Source organism: Mirounga angustirostris, unplaced genomic scaffold, assembly GCF_029215605.1.
Source record: "Mirounga angustirostris isolate CCGP_5_RB_7025 unplaced genomic scaffold, mMirAng1.0.hap1 SCAF_9, whole genome shotgun sequence".
NCBI classification, from domain to species: domain Eukaryota; kingdom Metazoa; phylum Chordata; class Mammalia; order Carnivora; family Phocidae; genus Mirounga; species Mirounga angustirostris.
This window is the reverse complement of record NW_026991717.1, coordinates 133,354,925-133,375,770: the sequence shown is the minus strand read 5'-3', so window position 1 is coordinate 133,375,770 and position 20,846 is coordinate 133,354,925. Positions and strand designations below refer to the sequence as shown.

Genomic DNA, 20,846 nt, shown 5'->3' with positions numbered 1-20,846 from the left:
CATCAGCACCTTCCTGCATTTCTGCCTGGAATGTTCCACTGGTCCCAGGCGGCCCGCTTCAGCGCGGCCAGGCAGGAGCAGTGGACCGAGCAGGCCCGGGGTCAGGCCTGCCTTTGATCCCGGGTCACCTGGACCAGCCGTGGACCTTCTGCTTCTCGGAGCCTCAGTTCCTACATCTCATATTCTTATGAGAATATGAGAGTGAAGTGAGATCACGTTCACAGAAGCTTCCAGCTCGATCACGTTCACAGAAGCTTCCAGCTCATGGCCGAGCTCAGCGCTGCCAGACGCTTGCAAGCATGCCCGTCTGTGTCACGATGGAGCTCCTGTCCAGCCTCGTGGACGGTCAGGCGGAGGGCCAGGCATTGGGCCAGCCTCCAGCACTTTATTAATGAGCTGGAAAGGCAGTCCCTGACTCACAGGATTTATGGTTTAGTGAGGAGGGCGGATATTAAACAAACAAATCCCAAATAGATCACCGCTGCCCGAGCTAAGGTCAGGACAACGTGCAACAGTGAAGAGCGTCTCAGGTCTCTTGGTCCAACCCATGGAACGAGATGAGCAACTTCTGACTCTGCAGCTTTTGTAAATAAACCTGCGGAGAAGGTGCATGTGTCATTCCAAAGTAGCTCCTTATTTTCCCAGTTGCTGCCATTTTACTCAGAGCTGCAGGCCTGCTGACTGGGGTGGCGCTCTCCTGAGGGAGCCTAGAGAACCTTCGCCACACACCTGACGTGCCTGCCCCCCCCCCCCACCTGTGGCCCCCAGCAGGCCTCTGACAATGGGAAGAGTTGTGCCCTGGGGCAAGAGCGAACGGGACAGGCGGCAGAGCCCAGGCCACGGGCCCCCAGGACCCTGCAGACCCCAGAGGCCTCCCTTACTCCACAAACAGGGCGTGGGGCGGAGTGAGACAAACTAGATGGGTTGTTAGGATGGTTAATTTTGTGTCAACTTGGCCATGGGGCGCCCAGATGCCTGGCTCTCAAGACATCTCCCAGATGAGGTGAGCATGAGAATGGAGGGACCAAGTACAGCAGGTGGCCCTCCCCGAGTACAGCAGTGGGGTACGGGTACAGTCCCCTCTGCTGAGGTTCTGAATAGAACAAAAAGGCGGACAAAGGGAAAATGGACTCTCCGCCTGACCATCTGAGCTGGAACACGGTTCTTCTCCTGAACTGGGAGAGTCCGTCAGCTCTTGGCGGCTGGTTGCATCACGGGCTCCCCTCGGTTCTTGGGTTTTCCGGCTTGGACTGGAACTACAACACCAGCTTTACTGGGTCTGCAGCTGACAGACAGCAGATCGCAGGACTGCTCAGCCTCCATAATTGTGTGAGCCAATTCCTTATGATATATATAGGGTAATACATGTCGTATATATGAATGTGTGTTCCGTTTCTCCAGAGAACCCCAACACAGTTGTAAACCCTTTCAATCTAACTGCAGGTGAGCTGCATTGAGGAGCCTTCAGGCCCGAGGCAGAGGCAAGAGAGGGAAGCCAGGAGGCTGAGACGTGAGTGGGGGAAACAGAGTACCATGAGCCACGGGCCCCACACAGGAGGAAAGACTGAGGAGAAACCCAGGTGGGAGGCTCCAGGTGGGGCAGTCAGGGCAGAGCTGCCAGGCCAGGTGCCCGAGAGCGCCGTGAACAGCTCTCCTGCTCCAGCTAGAGAAATCCCTGGGAGAAGACCGAAGATGAGGATGGGAGGCCAATGGAAAAGTCCAGAAGCAGCAACTGGCCTTTGTGTTCAGGAAAATACATCAAGGACTGGGAGGAAGGGGATGGGTGCCTTGTGAGGCAGCGAGCATTCTGTCGCTCCAAGTGAACCATGGAAGTGTTCTCTGCTGCAGAAAAGTCTGCCGGCGGCACAAGCTTCAGGCAAGGCTTAATCCAGTGGCTCGATGTCAGAATCACCGAATCTTTCTCTTCCCTTTGCCTTCCACGGTGTCGACTCCCTCCAAAGGCTGACCCTTCCGGTGCTCACAAGATAGAAGCCGGCGGCCGGGAGCAGCATGGTCAGTGCCCCTCAAATCACATGGCAGGGAAGTGGCGGGGCAGGGAGCTCACTGAAAGTTGGGGCACTGCCCCCAACAACATGGAGACATGGGAGCCAAGTGGCCAAGACCAGCACAGGTCGCCTGTGAGGCTCATCCTTGAGGGAGAGCCTCCTGTCCTGACAGAAGGGGAGGCTGGGTGACTTCTCAGGTCCCTTCCAATCTAGGGATCCTGTGGTTGTAAGCAGGGGACACACACTATCTGATGCCCAGTGGTTTGGGGGGGAGGGGGGCAAGTGAGGTACATCTGGCTTTGGCCCAGGGCCAAATGCTGCCTGCCTCCTCAGGCCAAGGCATGCCTCCAGCAGCCACTTCGAGGTGACCTGACTGGGAGACAGCCTCACTGGCCCCTGGGAACTGGGTTGGTTTCCTGTACTTCCCACGTTTCCCAGACCACACTCCTCTTCACTGGGAAGCCCAACTAGGTCACGGCCAAGGCCCTGCAGTACTTGGATGGCTCTCAATTTCCTCCCGCCCCACCAAGGTCCTTTACTCCGGGAGCTGGGAGAACTGCAGCTTTCCTGGCATTGAGGATGATAGAAGCCTGAGTCTTCAGACTTGTGGGCAGCTTCGGGGCTGTAGACAGCACTTCATTCACCTGAGCTTAGCGTGCCATGCTGATGACCACATGTCTGGATAATTCCCACGGCGGCAAGAGCTGGGATGAGGCCAAAGATGGGCCTCTACGTTGGCTTTTAGCTTTGTTTTCATGTTTACTTTTGAAATAATAGCGACCCCAACTTTTCCCCAGACCGTGGGCTCCTGGCCTCTCTCCTTCCACACGGAGCAGTCCCTGAACACATTGCCATCGGTCACAACCCAAGCCCTTTTCTTTGTTCCCCTGCTCGTCGAGGCCCCAGTGGGAATCACAGACCCTCCCTTGCAGGAGGGGTTGCAAAGCCAGGGTGGGTGCAGGGGCCCCGCTGGTGGACCTCAGATCAGGCCACATCTCCTAGAACAGCAGAAGAGAAGTTAACCAGTCCCTCTGCTTGAGCAGGACTCCAGGGCAGGAACGGCTGCTAGAATACTCCCATTATATTCATTTCTCTTATAACCTGTGTTGTTATAAGACAGGGGGGCGCGCGGGGCTGTGCACATATAAATAGGATGAAAAACAACCTGTAAAGCCACCATTTTGTTGAACTGGTTTTATTTAAATTTTACAGAAACCTGATTGAAGTATATCATTGTAAGTCCAGTAACAATTCTACAAAAACGCACATACGATGGCCAAGTTCCTTAAAAGCAACTAATCCCATATTCTTGTTTTGCATAAAACATGCATTTATGTCAACTGCCACATGTTGGCCAAAATCCGTCTCCCCAAGAAGAGACAGTCCGTGCGGTCAATAAGAAAACTGGTTGTGAACATAGGTTAAAAAAAAAAAAGAGGTTTTCTGGTTAATGTAAAAGAAGGATCAGTACCTTTCTAGAGGAGCCCTTCTGCCCTGGGAGACGTGTACTTTGTGCTGCCTGGGTCCGCGCAGCCTCCGAGGCGCGGCCCTGACCGGTCCTGGGAGCCCGGAACCTTGTGGCAGTTCGAGCCGACGCCGGGGAAGCTGGTACCCTGCAGGCCACCGCAAGGCCTGGCGCAAGCCTGCACGGGGCGAGCAGAAGTCCTCAGACTCGGACGAGAGCTCCCAAGCTGGGGCCTGTTCACCATCTCAGAGATGCCCCGAGCTTGGCACCCTAGCCTCTCTACAGGGACCAGCTCAGGGCGCGCAAGCATCTCCTGCGGCCACAGGCCCTTCTAGCTCCACACGGCACTCCTGGCGGGGACCTGGAATTAAGAGGCTTGGTGCGGAAAACCAGGGCTTGGACCGTTTGAGGCCCTGCTGGTCTCTGGGCCGAGTTCATCTCATCCAGGGGCTGGTACTGGCCGCCACTGGACCCACACAGGGAAAGGAATGCAACCCTGTGGCCCCAAAGCCTCCGATGCTTAGAGTCCCATACCTTAAAGCGTGTCATCTATGGTGGGCAGTGACTGTGTCGCTCCCGAGGGAGAGCAACCAAGGGCTCTGTGTTCATTAAAGGGGTATTTTCCACATCGACGGGGGGCCATCAAGAGATTTCATACCAACTGAAAGGACTTCCCCTCAAATATGGGGTTTTATACAACCGTCCACAAGGTTCTTCAAAAGCAGATCTCATGGTCCTTAGAGAACCAGCTGTGGACGTTAACTTTTATTTACATAAAGCTCGTCATTCGTGCAGCCTCGGGCCTCCTTTGGAATCTCTAACACACCGCCTGCCTCTTCCGGAACAGGGCACTCACTGCCCTGCTCGCTACAAGTAAGCTAAACCAGTATCTTTCTTCTTCAACACAGATTTGAAGGGGGAAATAATAATTTACTGGGGTCTAAGAAAACTCTCATAACAGAACCGTATCAAAATAGGTCCGTTTTTACTATATGCTTACGAATATCCCTGATAATATAAAGAAATCCAGAGGACTTTGTAAACCAGCCAGATTTCACAGGGTAGTACCCGGTCTGTTTTCTAGGCGGAGGGACTTCGTCCAGGAAGCCCCGCGAGCACTACAGTACTGAAGTTCTAGGATGCCAGGAGAACTGTGAACGAAGTTTCACTTGCAATTTATTAGTAAAAGTCCTAACAAAGGTTGGCTTCCTCGATCCTGCCACTGGCCAGCCTCCCTGCCTACGACAGACATCCAGCCCAGAAAACCATCGGCCCTTGGCTCCACTGGAGGCTGGGCCCAGAAGAAGCAAGTTTCGAGACGCCGCTGCGCGCTGACCACACTGGAGAAAGCAGGGATGTGGGAGAAGAGGCAGACCAGGCCTGAGGAAGCGCCGACCCAAGGCACCATGATCAGAGGGGTGAGCGACCTAGGGGGGGTTCTGGCGGGCAGGAGGAAGGCTCCTGCCACGCCCCGCAGAGCAGGGCCCGGGACACAGCAGCTCTGTGCCATGGGAGACACGTTCAGGGGTTAAAGAACAAATCATTAGCAAAGAAACTAGTTTACTTTCTCAAAACCAAATCAAACTGCTTAAAACCTCGAGGCAAACACCCTGCGGGTTATTTGGTAGTCGGGTGGCAGGCCTGCGGTCTGCGGAGTCGGAGGGTGCGGGTTGTGAAATGAGCATCCATACTGTGGCTACTGTGGCTGAGGAGGAAAGGAAGCTCAAGGCCGGAGGGGAGGCGTCTCCAAGGAGAGGCCAGAACAGGACCAGGTGTGCGATGCGCCCCTTTTATTCCTGGCACAGTAAGCGGCCTCTGCGGAGGCCGGGCCGAGACAAGGCGCCATCCTCCGTCTAGCTACAGTAGTACGGCATGCCGTCCACTCGTCTTCTCTTCTTTGACTGAAACTCTTCAAAGAACTGCTGGATGTCCTCTCTCTTCACAACCTGTTGGTGAGAAGCACACATTAGGAAGGGGCTCTGCGCTCCGGAACAGCGATAACTGGTCATGATCTGCACAAACGAGGCAAGCGAGGCGGCTGGTGAGAACGCCTTCAATGTGGAACTGATTACAGCCTCCGTCTCACAGCCGCGGGCCTGCTCGGGGCCACACAGCCAAGAAGAAGAGCAGAGCAGGGCCCACTTGGGCTTCCTCCCACGAAATGAGATAAAAGCAGCACCTATCTAACGGCGTCGTTGGAAGACCAGACCAGATCAGACGTGATGCCGATAAAACACCGCCTCTTATTAAGAATACTGCCTTAAGTAAGTTCTTAATAAACATCAGTTGCTGGTGCCTGGGGGGCTCAGTCGCTGAAGCGTCTGCCTTCGGCTCAGGTCATGATCTCAGGGTCCTGGGATCGAGCCCCACGTTGGGTTCCCTGCTCAGCGGGGACCCTGCTTCTCCCTCTGTCCCTCCCCCCGCTCGTGCTCTCTCTCTCTCTCTCAAATAAATAAAAATCTTAAAAAAACCAAACCAAACCACAAACCATTTGTTGAAAAGAAAGGGGCAGAGTCAGCATACACTGAGCACCCAAAGGTCCCCCAAGCCCACTGCCCTCTCTTGTGACCACAGCTGTCTCTTGGGAATGTCCTTGAGCTCTGTGTGAGTGCCCAAAGAAAACAAAGTCTGTTTTGCCTTGAGATTTGTGTTTTCTTCTTTACCAAAAAAATACTCTGCCCTCTTCATGAGTCCAAAATTAGAAATGTGTGCTACACATAAAAAGAATAATTGGCCAAAAATAAAGAAGCACTACGCTTAGTAAATGGAATATCCATTTTATGCAAGGAGAAATTTATCTTGCATTTCATTGGAAAAAGGATTAGAGCATCATACAGAGGTGTTTATGATATTAGCAAAGTAAAATGTTAGAAATAAGAAAATAAGACAAAGGGACAATATGGATGAAAAAGTAAAGTGGGACCACCTGGAAGGAGTCCCTGCTCACCCCAAGAATGTCTAGCCAGCTGATCTGACCTCCAGCTGATCTAACCTAACTGCCCCCTGAAGTCCATCAAAACAGACAGGTTTGTGAATTTACTTTTTAATTACAAAGGTAACATATTGTTATGAAGGAATGACGGTGGGGTAGGGAGAGGGAGGGAAAGAGAAAGAGAGAAAGAAAGCCTGGGGAATGCAGGTAAGCAAGAGGGAGAGAGGGGGAGAAGGTAAGAAAGTGGATAAATCCTTGCGTATAAAGTGAAACCCTCCGCCTCTCTCCCCAAGGGTAAGTGCTGCTAACGTACACAGCCATGCCAACTTGGAGGACTTCCTTGGGGTAAGGTAAGATACTTATTAGTCCTCTAAAGGGAAGAACAACACAGACTAGTAACTGATACACCAGCTTCACAAGCACCAAGGGTGAAACAGCTGGTCAACCAGTGAAGAATCAGAACCCATAACAGATGCAAGATCTGCGTGGCTAATCCACTCGAGACGCTGAAACTCAAAGCTCTATTGTATTTGCTGAATGGCTTGGAAATTCACCCTTACAAAATGCTAACATATAGGACACTTGGAAATTCCAATTTGAAGGAACTGTCCCTACGGTGGATCACCAATACTAAACACCGAAAGGCAATAAAAGAAATTTTCCTGCAAGGATGTTGGGAGAGGTGACCTAACAGCACGAAAATAGAGTGTGCAATTTTAAGCTTCTAGACCCTCAAATGGTCACAGCCAACATGCAGAGTAAAAATGCTAAAGAATAAATACTGGGGATCAATAATAAATCATTTTATTGGTTTTTCTCATACATTTTGTAGTTCCTAAGTGTTCTTTCTTTTATACTTAGACACAAACATAAAATGAAAGGCAGTTCCTCATCTGAGAACATCTAGAACTTCTTATCTGTACAAATACAACCAAAGCAGATTAACCTTACTGCAGCTTAAGGTTCTTATTCGTTTGGTTTTTTTTTAAGGTTCTTACTTGTTCTTGTAAAGATCTAGTTACTAATGTCATGGAACAAACAATAAAAAATATTTTCTGTCTTTTTAAATCATCACATCAGATAAAAAAATGTTAGACTCATAAAAAGCGGTCCTAGTGATGACAAAGCTCCGTATGTTGAGGCTACAGGTGAAGACTTCGAATAAAATTCCTTGTTCTTTCTTTTACGTGATTTCAAGTGTGTGTAATAAAATCAATAAAGAGCCTTGTGACCACAAACCGCACAAGAGCAGAAGGGACAAGATGAGACTCATGAACACACACGCTTTGACACGTTTGAAAGACCTCAAATGTCCATTAACAGTGCAGAGGTTAAGAGACACCTGAAACTAATATAATATTATATTATATTATAGTGTGTTAACTATAAATAATAAATAAAAAAAGTTCCAAGGTTAAAATAGTTACAACTGTGAACGTTCTTCATTGTTTTTGTTTTTTTTTTAAATAGGCTCCATAACCAGCATGGAGCCCAACGTGGAGCCCAAACTCATGACCCTGAGATTAAGACTTGCACCAAGAGTCAGATGCTTAACCGACTGAGCCACCTAGGAGCCCCATGAACATTCTCAGTTCTAGCAAGAGAGAAGTGTGAGTCTACGTTAACCAGAGGAACAGGAATAACTGTAGTTAAAGTGCTGCTGAGAGGCAGGAGGCTGAGAATGAAGAACATTCTCTACGAAATGAGAATACTACTACATAGAAAACTTTTAACTTCTGACTTTACAACTCATTTTGCAGAAAAGCAGCACTGTGACCCTGTCCAGATATGCAGGAGCTCCAAGTTCTTGCCACTTTTAAGAGTGAGGAGAAAGTGGTCTCTAGCAGGCTGGCAAAGACTCCTCCCAAGAGAGCAAGTCTCAGCACACTTCCTCAGCAGTGGCCAGAAACACACCTGACTTGATTTCTGTGTCTGGACACAGCAGAGCAAACCGTCCATAAGGACAGTCTTAGGCCAACAAAAAAGTTAAATTTTGTTTTATATCTGCCTGTGGAGGATAGAAAACGTATTTCAGAAAACCATTCTGTCACAAATGTATGAACAGTAAAGAGCTAGGAAGTATTTGTAAATTCATCTGGAAGACTATTTTAAATATTACACATTTTAGAATCAGTGTCACCCTTAAAAGTATATAGTCTCTCTTACTAGCAAGAAAAATGTTCTAGCCCCAATTCTGAAGTTCTTTTATTCTAAACTATAGAATCCAAAATCCAAAAAGAGGGGTCTGGCATTAGTTTTTCCTTGCCTGATCATTTCTCCTTCCTCCTCCAAGGATCTCTGCTTGAATGTCAGGATGGGCAGAATCAGGATGGTTGACGTCCTGGCCTGCTCCTCAGCTATTCGAACTCTCTCCAGACTGTGTGTGGCCGCTCCGTCCCTCATTCCCTCCGAGGCAGGGCTGAAAAGGACTCCCAGCATGGCCAGGCCCTTCTTTCCCCACCTCTCACTGATTTCCCTTAGTTCTGCCTGCATTCACCACCCAAGTATCCAGTTTAAGATACACGGTCATTTCTTCATCCAAGAAAATAGTTTATTCAGAACATCCAGGGCTACGATTAAAGTTCTTTAACTCAACATACCGTGCCTTCATCAGCAAATCTCTTGAGATAGTCTTTAAGTTCAGTCTTCAAGTCATTGTATTCTAAATCAAAACAACAAAAAAGGTAGTAAACTTTAGACAAGTCATTTGCTTTTAGAAACAAAGTACTTCTTTCCCACTAACACTTGAGTAGATTAATAATTTAAACTTTTCTCGAAGCATGCATAGAAACTTGCTCCCATGGGCGCCTGGGTGGCATAGTCGGTTAAGGGTCCAACTCTTGGTTTCAGGCTCAGGTCATGATCTCAGGGTCCTGGGATCGAGCCCCGCATCAGGCTCTGCGTTCAGCACAGAGTCCGCTTGAGATTCTCTCTCCCTCTCCCTCTACCCCTCCTGCTCATACTCTCTCTCTCTAAAATAAATAACTTAATTAAAAAAAAAAAAAAAGAAACGTGTTGCCAATTTCTCCCAAGTTCTTTCATTTTGATAACTAGCACCCTACTTCTTTAAAAAACAAACAACAACAACAACAACAAAAAACTCAAAAAAAAAAAAAAATCCTCAGGCCCAAAAAGATTAGCTAAGAATTTTTTAAAGGGCTTCCTATCTCTCTGGAATCCTAGTAGTTGAAATAATCTTGGACTTGTCAAACATTAAGTTTTAAAACTCATTCACTCACTTAATAGTTTCTATTATATATGAGGCACCCTGAGGCCTACAAAAATCTTTCAGATGCAGCCTCCATCCTCAAAAGGCTTTTAGTCTAATAGAGGCAAAGGAAATTCATCAAACAGTTAAAAATAAAAGACAGAAATGATCACGCCACCAAGGTGGTGGCATCGAGCAGAGACCGGCTGGGATGGAAATGACCAAAGTCAGCTGGGCATGCTGGGGGAAAATCTGTAAAGGCCTGCCATGAAGGGCTTAGGGATATTCTCCCCTCTGGTGGTTTCCTGGAGCAACCTGAACGACTGTCAAAAAGAGGACCCATAATGTTCAATGAAAACTATTTCAATGGATGGAAAAAGATATCGATTTTCTATTACTCTTTATTCATACATCTACCATGAATCAAAACAGCACACGTCAAGGTTTCTCAAGCACGTAACGATTCTAGCACGTAACTCTGACCCTGGTAACAATGGTTAAACACCCGGCAACACTACAATTAGGCAAGTGTAATTGAAGGCTACTTTGTAAATCCAATTTTAAACTTTGTTTGTATTAAATGAAAACAACAGGTATTAGTGGTCCTCCCTATACATATTTTAAGAGTGAAGGAAATCTTATGAACTTCGTCAATTTTTGTTCAACCAGCATTTACCGCAAATAAGTTCCACTTGCTGGACTCTGTCCATGCTGTTAAGGGTGTCCATTAAAGGGTCTCTCCTGTCGGCTGCCTGGTCGACCTTGCCCTTGTTTTCATAAGCCAGAACTGTGTCATATTCATCTGTCAGGAACAGGACATCTAGCTCGCCATACATTTTCTTCAAAAAATAAAACCGGTTTCCCATTAGAACTGTATGTCCTTCTCAGAAAGTCAACTTCATGAGAATCACCTAAAAATTTATTTAATGTTTTTAAATTAACTGCCAGAAAACCTGAGCCTTTGGTACAGAACCGCTTGAGTGATTTAGTCTTCTTACCCAAATCTCTTTTAGGAACCTCCCAACTTCCCAGTAGGTATTGCATGGTCTAAATAGATCTTTGTTTAAAAACCACGGACTCACTGTAACCTTCAGGCAATTTTTATTTCCAAGCAAATTCTATGACATTTCTATTTTCCACCAAAATGAAGATAAGTAAATAGAAAGTACTACGTAATTCTGAATTTCTTCTGCAAGCAGTCAGACTGCAAGTAGCATTTCATAAATTTCCTTAATATAAAATATTTGAGAGTTCTCTACAGTCCTAGCCTCACTTTCCCCAATATATTTTCCAGACGGCCCCATCTGAGGCATCGGTCCAGAATAAACACAGTAACGGTGACCCTGACCAAGAACTCACCATACAATCTCTGCAGGCACATAACTTGCTGCGCCAGTTCACGGGCCAATAGGTGGCAGTGTCTTTCTTTAGAAACTGCTGAGCATTAAACTCTTGAAGTCTGCAGCCAGCCTGTGATTCCAGGTTGAGATGTTGATTTTTAAACGCTGTCTGAAATAAAATTAAATTTTGAAGTGTGTTTTTTACACTATCACAGTTTTCAGAGCTCAGACTGTAGAAAGGAATTTCTTTATGCAAAGGGTACAGCTGAAATCCAAAGCTACGGAGCTTCCAGCATTAATTTTACTTAAGCTTACTTTCTTTTATGGCTCATACTTCTTATGTTACCTGGAGATCAGATTCAGAACTAGAGCTGGTACATGGTTCATTAGTCTGCTCCACTTTAACTTCCTTGACAGCATCCTGTCCAGGTTCTGGAACATCCTCTTTGAGGGTACTATCTTGATGATCTCCATTTTCAGGTTTGATGACTTCCTGATCACCTATTCCATCAACATTCAGCACCAACCCGTCATCCTCTGCAGATACTTTGGTTACTGTGGGTTCAATGAACAGAAACACACACATATCCAGGGGTCTATTAAACAGTGAAATCACTTAGTCTGATTAAAAAATATTTCAGAATCTGGAAAAAGAGAATGTCAACCTTAACCTCTGGAATAAACAGAAGGGAATTATCAACTCTTTTTTAGGTTATGCCTGCCTAATCCAGAGTTCAAAGTAATTGAACAGTTCTTTTTTTTTTTTTAAAGATTTTATTTATTTATTTGACAGAGAGACACAGCGAGAGAGGGAACACAAGCAGGGGGAGTGGGAGAGGGAGAAGTAGGCTCCCCGCTGATCAGGGAGCCTGATGTGGGGCTCGATCCCAGGACCCCGGGATCATGACCTGAGCCAAAGGCAGACGCTTAATGACTGAGCCACCCAGGCACCCCTGAACAGTTCATTTAAAAATGTCAATCACAGGCAACCTGACTGGCTCAGTTGGAAGAGCATGCAACTAGATCTTATGGTCATGAGTTCAAGCCCCGCACTAGGCATAGAGATTACTTATATAAATACATCTTTGGGGCACCTGGGTGGCTCAGTCAGTTAACTGTCTGCCTTTGGCTCAGGTCATGATCCCAGGGTTCTGGGATTGAGCCCCTCATCTGGCTCCCTGCTCAGCGGGGAGCCTACTTCTCCCTCTCCTTCCCACTCGTGCTCTCTCTCGCGATCTCTGTCCCTCTCTCCCAAATAAATAAAATCTTTAAAAATAAATAAATTAAAATAACAAATTAAAATGTCAATCACTACTTAAGCACTTTATATATAAAGGAAAAAGAAAAACATTGCAGATGGTAAAAAGAGGTGGGACACCTCAGGAAGCAAGAAGCAGTGGGAAGAGGTTTAACTGCAAACACAGGTGGTAGGGTAGTTTTGAAAAAAACAACCAGCTTTTCTTTACGAGAGGAAGAAATGAAAAAGAATGGATATAGAGGCAGAAATAATGTTAAAAAGAGAAGAGGGGTGCCTGGGTGGCTCAGTCGGGTAAGCTTCTGACTTTTGGTTTCAGTTCAGGTCATGAACTAAATTTTACTGGTAATGTAAATGTGTTACTTAATTTATTTTTTGAGTGGCAGTTACTCATAGTGTCTGCTGCTCTGACCTCATAATGTCTTGCCCTTCTCACCTTTAGGGAACATTTTACTATTTAAGAACAACTTATTTTGGTTCTATTTATCTTTCAAAGTCTGATTCAAAAACTTCCTCCTCCATTTTCCCTAATTCTGGTCTCATCCAGGCTCTGTGTCATGCTATTTAAGTACAAATTTGTTCTTGTTTGTCTCCCAACCGATCTATAAGCACCTTGTGGAGAAGGAAGGTATCTCACACTTTTTCTATACCTGAGTCCCGTTAAAAACAGTCGCTAAAAGACTCTTTTTTTTTTTTTTTAAGATTTTTTTTTTATTTATTTGCGAGAGAGAGAATGAGAGACAGAGAGCACGAGAGGGAGGAGGGTCAGAGGGAGAAGCAGACTCCCCGCCGAGCAGGGAGCCCGATGCGGGACTCGATCCCGGGACTCCAGGATCATGACCTGAGCCGAAGGCAGTCGCTTAACCAACTGAGCCACCCAGGCGCCCTTTTTTTTTTCTTTTTTTAATTAAAGATTTTATTTATTTGTCAGAGAGCACAAGCAGGGGGCCGCGGCAGGCAGAGGGAGAAGTAGGCTCCCCACTGAGCAGGGAGCCCAATGCGGGGCTCGATCCCAGGACCCTGGGATCATGACCTGAGCAGAAGGCAGTCGCTTAACCAACTGAGCCACCCAGGCGCCCTCGCTAAAAGACTCTTAACCATAGGAAACAAACTGAGGGTTGCTGGAGGGGAGGGGGTTGGGGGGATGGGTAACCAGGTGATGGGCATTAAGGAGGGCACGTGATGGAATGAGCACTGGGTGTTATATAAGACTGATGAATCACTGACCTCCACCTCTGAAACTAATAATACACTATAAGTTAATTAACTGAATTTAACTTAAAAAGAAAAACAGCTGCCAAAAATTCTGGACTGAACACAGAAATGTCAGGAGCCCAGGTCTTAGCACCCCACCACGAGGGACCCATACCTGCCAGCCGCGCAGCATAAGCCCACAGGAAGGAGCAGCGCTTCATACACGCCTGGCACACCATCTCCTGGAAGTCGCCACTCTCGGGGGGAATGGCACCAAGATGCTGCAAATACAGGAAACCGAGTATCTTTCTTGTGGTCTCCAAGCTGTCCAAGATGCTCATTATGTAATCAACAAATATTGCAAAAGAACACTGATCGTATCTTTATGGTTTCTTTTTGGAAGAGTAATTATAAGGTAAAATATAACACAATTCAAAAAGAAAAGATCTTTTCTCTTTTTGTGAAGACAGTGGCTTTAAAAGGTAAAAGCTTTCCTTACCCTCCCGTGGAACCAGTCTTCACAGACTACACACTGGATCATCTCATCCGGAATCTAACACGGAAAAGCAGTTGGCATGTTAATGATTACAGCGAATTCTGGGACACAGAAGTAAATCTGGCAAACAGTAGAACCAGATACTAAATAATTATCTACCAATTCTGTGAGACTGCTATCCACGTGCCAATAGTCAAGGGGACAGGGAGAAATAGCGGGTCACAGGGCCAGAGAAGCTCACTCTCCAGGAACCCGTCTGCAGAAGGCTTACATTGAGGTGAGCACTATGGAAGCAACCATCAAAGCTCATTCACTTCCGTTACTTGGCATCTGACTCTCACAAAACTTTGTAAGTAACAGCTTCTCATTTTGTCCATAAACTAAGGCCCAGGGAGGTTAAGATGAATTGACCAATGTAGAATGTGGCAAGCCCACATTCTTCAACCCCTTCGTTTTACTTAAACTGAAAAGTAAGTACCATAAACAGCCTTTTGATAATATGGACAGCAAAACTTCCCTAACTTGAATTAGTTAAATAATTAAGTACTTAAATTCTGGCCCCAGGAAAACGATATACCAAAGGGCATAGACTGTTTTTGGCATGGTTTTCCTTTCATTCCCAGGCTTTCATATCTACTGATTAATATCCCAATGTTGTTCTGTATTTTCCCTATTATAACTTCTTAAAGGGGAAAAAAGCATATATATCTTTATATATGCCCACATATAGACCTATACACACACACATATAAAATATATATATGTAGCAGTTTTATTCTTTCTCTGCCTTGATCAATTTATTCAGCATCTCATTTTTGTCTTTTAACAGTGTTATAACACCTTAGCCCATACCTTAAAATATCCAGTTTTAAGGTTTTATCTTTGTTAACGCAAAGATATTTTCAACTTGTTCCTCTACATAATTTGGTTCAATAATTACAGTTCCAAGACAACTAGAAAGCAAGGAAGAAGGCAGAAGCCTAATTTTTCTAAACATAAAAGCACTCCTTCCTATCAGTAAATACACAAACAAAAGCCAGTCAAAATATGAGCCAAGAATATGAAAGGTCAATTCAGATAGGTTATTAAATATGTCCAATAAACTCATGAAAGATGCATAATCTTACTCATGATCAGGGAAAGGAAATTTTTAAAAGATACTGCTCTTCATCTATCAAGATGGCAAAATTTAAAAAGGCAGCTAATATGCAGGCCTGACAAGAATATGGGGAAAAACACACTATCTCCTACTGTCTGTGACTGAACTCTTTTGGCAGACATGATCGCAACTGTAAATGTAAATATCCTATGTCTCACTGGTTCTACCTCTGGGTATCCATAAATACCTGCAGGACTATACTCGGTCATATTACTGTATAAGGATGTTCACTGCACTTTCTTTACAATACTGAAAAATGAGACACCACCAATCTGCGACAGAACATTTAGGTAACTAACTTACAGCATGTCACATTATGAATACTGGGCTGCTGTTGGAACCAGGTGGATTTGGATTTGTGCTGTTTTGCATGCAAAGACGTCTGTGATAAGTGAGAAGAGCTGCAGAAGTGAAAGTACTGAATTTTCACTTTCGTTAAAAGGAAACTACAAACTGAAGCACACATCCACTTACATGCGCACAGAAAGAGGTCTGAAAACATATCCCCCAAAAGTGTTAACAGTGGTTATATCTAGGAAGAAGATGAAGTGAGGAAGAAGAAAAGCTCTTTTTAAATTGTGTATACTTAAAAAAAATTTTTTTAAATGTTTAAAAATTTTGTAAATATTGAAATCTTTAAGAGGATTCAGTCTGTACACCCCATTTCTTTTCTTTCAGGGAAGCAAGAAGTTGAAGGTCACTTTTTGGACAGTGTTTGGAGGAGTGGAGCATGCAGGCAACGAGAGAGAGGAAGGAAGAAGGTGCTGGCCTGGAGAAAGTCCTGTCCAATATTTCACTCTCATGGTGTAGACTGAGAATAGTCGAGATCTGTACCAGTTACAGCTCCAGCCCAGACTCCTAAGAAAGGATAAACCTAGAATCCTCTCATAATCCCCAAATCCCCTCTGAACAGCTACAGAGATCCAGACTGGACAACAGGCCAAGGAGTGAAGGCTAGAGGTATTAACCTCCAATCAACCTCCAATTCTCTTACCTCATCATCAGGATCAGGATAAGGTCTCTTACAAATGCAGTACAATCCAAAAAAGTTGTCATTGTATTTATTGCCAGAATTTATCTTTGCTTTGTCCTGAAAGAGATTAATTTCAATATATAATATGGTCTAATTTTAACTATAATCTCAGGCATCATGAAAGTATAAATTATCATAAATTTCATACAAATATCATATATATGACATATTCATAATACATCATCAGTGTAATATAGTAAGATATAATAAATAACATGAATATAATGAAATATAAATATCATAAATTTCCTGTTGCATGAAGTCAATGCATTCAATTTCTACATTAAATATCTTCCTCCCCAAAAGTTGGTCTCTAACTTTCAAAGTTCAAAGAAAAAGAATTCACTCCTATTAAAAGGATACTTTTTTTAGGATACAGAGAATAAATAAAATTAATTTTTTTGTACCTTCTCTGTAGTAATTGGGGGAAACCAAATATGTCCATAACAAAATGCTGATAAAAGTTAATTATAAATATTAATGATCGACCTATGTAAATGAACATTGGCCTAGAATTTCGAAGTACTTCTTAATGCCCAGCTGTGATTGCCAAAGCTCCCAGGTTACAAGAAGGTAAAAAGCAGGCAAGGAAATTGTCTAAAAATAACCTTCAAAGGAGGGAAATAGCAATTATGGCTGAACAATGTAAAATCCCCTACTTTCTACTTAATTTCGGTTACTTCAGTAAACGTTACTGTGTAACTACAGTTATTAGCCAAAAAGCAGTGAAAAACTCCTGTGTTCATCTAGCTCACATTCACTACCAAGTTTTTTATTGTTTTTATTTTTATTTTTATTTTTTTTAAGATTTTATTTATTTATTTGACAGAGAAAGACACAGCGAGAGAGGGAACACAAGCAGGGGGAGTGGGAGAGGGAGAGGCAGGCTTCCCGCTGGTCAGGGAGCCCGATGTGGGGCTCGATCCCAGGACCCTGGGATCATGACCTGAGCCGAAGGCAGACACTTAACGACTGAGCCACCCAGGCACCCCTAACAAGTTTTTTATTGTTTTTAAAGTCATACCATTTGCTTTAAAAGCCTTAAACCATGAGCACAACCAACATAATCAAACCTGAATTACTTTAAAGAACATTCCCACCAAAATCTTTCAGATTAATTACAATCTGTAATGTAGGCTCTGAACAGGTTAGTTTTCCAACAAAATAAAAAAATAGAATACAGTCCAGGGGCGCCTGGGTGGCTCAGTCGTTAAGTGTCTGCCTTCAGCTCAGGTCACGATCCTAGGGTCTTAGGATCGAGCCCCACATCAGGCTCCCTGCTCAGCGGCAAGCCTGCTTCTCCCTCTCCCATTCCCCTGCTTGTGTTCCCTCTCTCGCTGAGTCTCTCTCTATCAAATAAATAAATAAAATCTTAAAAAAAAAAAAAAAAAAGAATGCAGTCTAATACTGATTTGCCTACTTGCAAAGAATAAGCATAAGAACTTCTTTTTTGGAACATGTATAGTATTTATCCACTCTGGCAAATATCAATCTCAGCTATTTTCAATGCATTTTTAGTTACAGTGCCTACTTACAGGAAATAATTTGCATTCCAAATTTTTAAACTTGCTGTTTCCACAATCACAACGAAAGTTTCTGGAAAAAATGAGGAAGAGCCGATTTTAATTTTTCTTTTAAATCTAATGAGTTACTCTTTAAATTAGTATCACAGCCCCTTCCCTTTCAATTGGTTTCTAGGATGTAAAAAGTGGCCTTGGTTGCTATTCATGTAACCAACCTGAAATTTCTCCAAGCACATAACAATAAAATATTTACTAATTCTGAAAATTAACATGCACAGAGACAAATATTTATATCACACATACACAAACACACAAGTAAATAATGGCAGAGAAGGATGACTAGTTTGAGTTTATACAATAATTTTATTTTAAAAGGCCCCTGGAAAAACTGTTCTCTCCAATTATATTATAGAAAACAATTACATTTTTACCAGTGCACAACTACTTTAAATAGAAAAACGGTGCAGGTGGGCAAGAATCCAAACATTTAAAAAGCATTCAGTGCCAATCCCTGACTGTCTTTACCTTTTTGTGTATAGCTCAAATAGTTTATGACTTCCATGACATTCATAACTGCAAGCTAGGCAAATTCCTGCTGGTTCTTCTCCCTCTGGGGTGCAAGTACTACAGGCGTATAGTGCTTGTCTCTTTACTGAGCCCTAAAAGACAGCCCCAAAAGGGAAAGAGAGAATAATTACACAGGAGAATACCAAAACACCACTGCATGCTTCAAATCACTATATATGTCCTATAGTAGTGCTCATTTTCATACAATTTTTTCTTAAAATGATAGTTTTAAATTCCCAGTCAGCTGAAAATAAGAATAAGCTGGGCTGCATCAACATTTTAACACATGAAAATATAGGAGAATGGGTATAGGTTTACGTTAGCAATATCACACTTACAATTTTGGAAAATACTTGTGACTCCACCAAAGAGAAAAATCAATGCATTAAAAGAATCCTTTTGGGGCACCTGGGTGGCTCAGTTGGTTAAGCGACTGCCTTCAGCTCAGGTCATGATCCTGGAGTCCCGGGATCGAGTCCCGCATCGGGCTCCCTGCTCGGCGGGGAGTCTGCTTCTCCCTCTGACCCTCCCCCCTCTCATGCTCTCTCTATCTCATTGTCTCTCTCAAATAAATAAATAAAATCTTTAAAAAAAAAAAGAATCCTTTTGATTTTAGGAGATGCATGCTGAAATATTTAGAGCTTCATGATGTCTGCAACTTATTTTCAAATGATTCAGGGGAGTAAAGTGTATTATATAGAGAAGAGAGATAAAACAAATGCGGCAAAAAATGAATACCTGCAAGAGGTACACAGGTGTTCACAATATTATTCTTTCAACTTATCTGTAGATTTAAAATTTTTCAAAATTAAAAGTTGAAGGAAAAACAGGCAAAACTTAGAAATCTTGACAGTGGTTACCCTCCTCTAGAAAGGAGGGAGACAGAGAAGCTTCTGGGATGCCATAATGTTCAATTTCTTTTTTTTTTTTTTAAAGATTTTATTTATTTATTTGAGAGAGAGAATGAGAGAGAGCACATGAGAGGGGGGAGGGTCAGAGGGAGAAGCAGACTCCCCGCCGAGCAGAGAGCCCGATGCGGGACTCGATCCCGGGACTCCAGGATCATGACCTGAGCTGAAGGCAGTCGCTTAACCAACTGAGCCACTCAGGCGCCCCATAATGTTCAATTTCTTGATGGGGGGGCAGGTAGTAGGTACATACATATGTTCACTTTTTTCGCCAAGCCATAGACATGACTTGTGTGATTTTCCACGCAGTTAACTACAGTAAAAAGAAAATTTTTAGGAAGTCCGTTTTATAAAGCTAACTACATTTCAAGAAAAGCTTACACACACTTTTTTTTTTTTAAAAAGGAAAGCAGAGAAAAAGTTGTTTTAGTGGTGACCAAAGGTTTTAAAATACCGGCCAACATCTGGGACTATCTGCAGATACCAGGTTAATTCAACAGTCTAACCACTGTGCAGGGTAAACTCAACCGGTCAACGATGACAACTGGTATTATGAGCTCAGTCCGCACCACATAATGGCCCCAAGTCTCTCGCCTCATCCCCCAGTGTTCCGCGCATCCCCCAGAGTCTAGGTGACCTTCTTCTTCCTACCAATTCTCATCCTGTATTCCTTCTACCCAACTTGCTCCATTTTTGTATCTAGAAATACAGGATGAGTCACCAAACACTACAACGCCCCCCTCAAATCCTGATTCATAACGTCTTCCAAATGCCAAATTTACCCTTCAAGCAAATCCTCTCTTCTCCTCCCTTCCTTTGCCAGTGCCACCTGCTGTCGTGGTTCCGGTCTATTCCCACGGGGGGCGGGGCGGGGGGGGGGGGACGACTGCAGATAGACACTACTTGCTTCGTCTCGCCAAAAAAACTACAAGCTAGCACTTGTCAGACTACATTGTAGAGGATTAGCTGTCAAGGAACCCAGCCCAGGGGGAGATTTTCAAACCCAGATCTCTCTCCTTTAACTCTGCTTTGGCTCTCCCATTAGGTTCCTAATAAACACTCTTAGGATGGGAAAAGTAAGGACAAAGATGTCGGTATCTGAGAGGTCACGGGGACAGTTTCTGAAAAGCAGCCGAGGCTCCGAGGAGAGACGGGAGAGGAAGGAAAGAGCAGGGGCCCCAGGGCCAAAGCCTGGAGAATCCTGAGAGACCGGACGAAGGAAGACCGAGGAAGGAGGGGGGCCCTGCTGGCTACAGGCTAAGAAGGAGGACCCAGGAGGCTGAGGTTTAAGGGCAGCTGGGCCTGGGACGGGGAAGCCTACCACGAACGGCGGCCCCGGACCACCACGGGGGAGCCGGGCCGCGCAGGCGGGAATAGGGCAAGTCAGGTCGGGAACCCGAGGTTCGGCGGGAGCCCGGGGCAGGCGAGGCCCGGGCCGCGCGCCCACCTGCGAGTAGGAGCACTTCTCGGAGTCGCTGCCGCCCAGTACGGCGCACGCCTCGTTCTCCAGCTCCTCGTCCTCCTCTAGAACGTCGACCAACGATACCACGGGCTCCAGCTCCGACTGCCGTCCAGCGGACCCCTCCGCCCCAGCCATCCTCAACTGTCAGCGGGACCGCGGCTCGGCCCGGCGGAGGCGGGAAAAGCGGCTGCGAGAGGCGTGGCCGGAGGAGGCGGGGCCCAGTGCTAAGAACCAATCCCAAAGAAGGGAAAAGAAGGAAGGAGGAGGAGCGACTTCCGACAAACGGAAGTCACTCCTC

The 20,846-nt window shown here is 45.0% G+C and overlaps 1 protein-coding gene across 2 annotated transcripts; it reads right to left on the bottom strand.

Moving 5' to 3' along the window:
- Positions 1 to 3,185: 3,185 nt before the first annotated feature.
- UBR7 (ubiquitin protein ligase E3 component n-recognin 7) lies at positions 3,186 to 20,756 on the bottom strand. Of its 2 annotated transcripts, none has more exons than XM_064571520.1 (11): positions 20,408 to 20,756; positions 18,137 to 18,270; positions 17,624 to 17,684; positions 16,050 to 16,145; positions 13,900 to 13,953; positions 13,576 to 13,681; positions 11,298 to 11,506; positions 10,971 to 11,120; positions 10,288 to 10,450; positions 9,004 to 9,065; positions 3,186 to 5,417 (listed from the first exon to the last, which is right to left on the bottom strand). In XM_064571520.1, exons 1-11 carry the CDS (start codon positions 20,681 to 20,683, stop codon positions 5,325 to 5,327), a joined length of 1,404 nt encoding a protein of 467 aa, XP_064427590.1. In that variant the 5' UTR covers positions 20,684 to 20,756; the 3' UTR covers positions 3,186 to 5,324. The 2 variants fall into 2 exon arrangements, with proteins under 2 accessions (XP_064427590.1, XP_045757394.1); XM_045901438.3 differs by having other exon boundaries at positions 20,534 to 20,750.
- Between the last annotated feature and the right edge of the window lie 90 nt (positions 20,757 to 20,846).

Excerpts from the sequence above, each read along its gene's own strand:
- UBR7 (XM_064571520.1), bottom strand. The coding sequence starts at position 20,683 with ATGGCTGGGGCGGAGGGGTCCGCTGGACGGCAGTCGGAGCTGGAGCCC. Across the intron at positions 13,682-13,899 it reads AAGACTGGTTCCACGGGAGG|CATCTTGGTGCCATTCCCCC; the intron begins GTAAGGAAAGCT and ends CTGTATTTGCAG. Across the intron at positions 11,121-11,297 it reads GTTCTGAATCTGATCTCCAG|ACAGCGTTTAAAAATCAACA; the intron begins GTAACATAAGAA and ends ATTTTATTTCAG.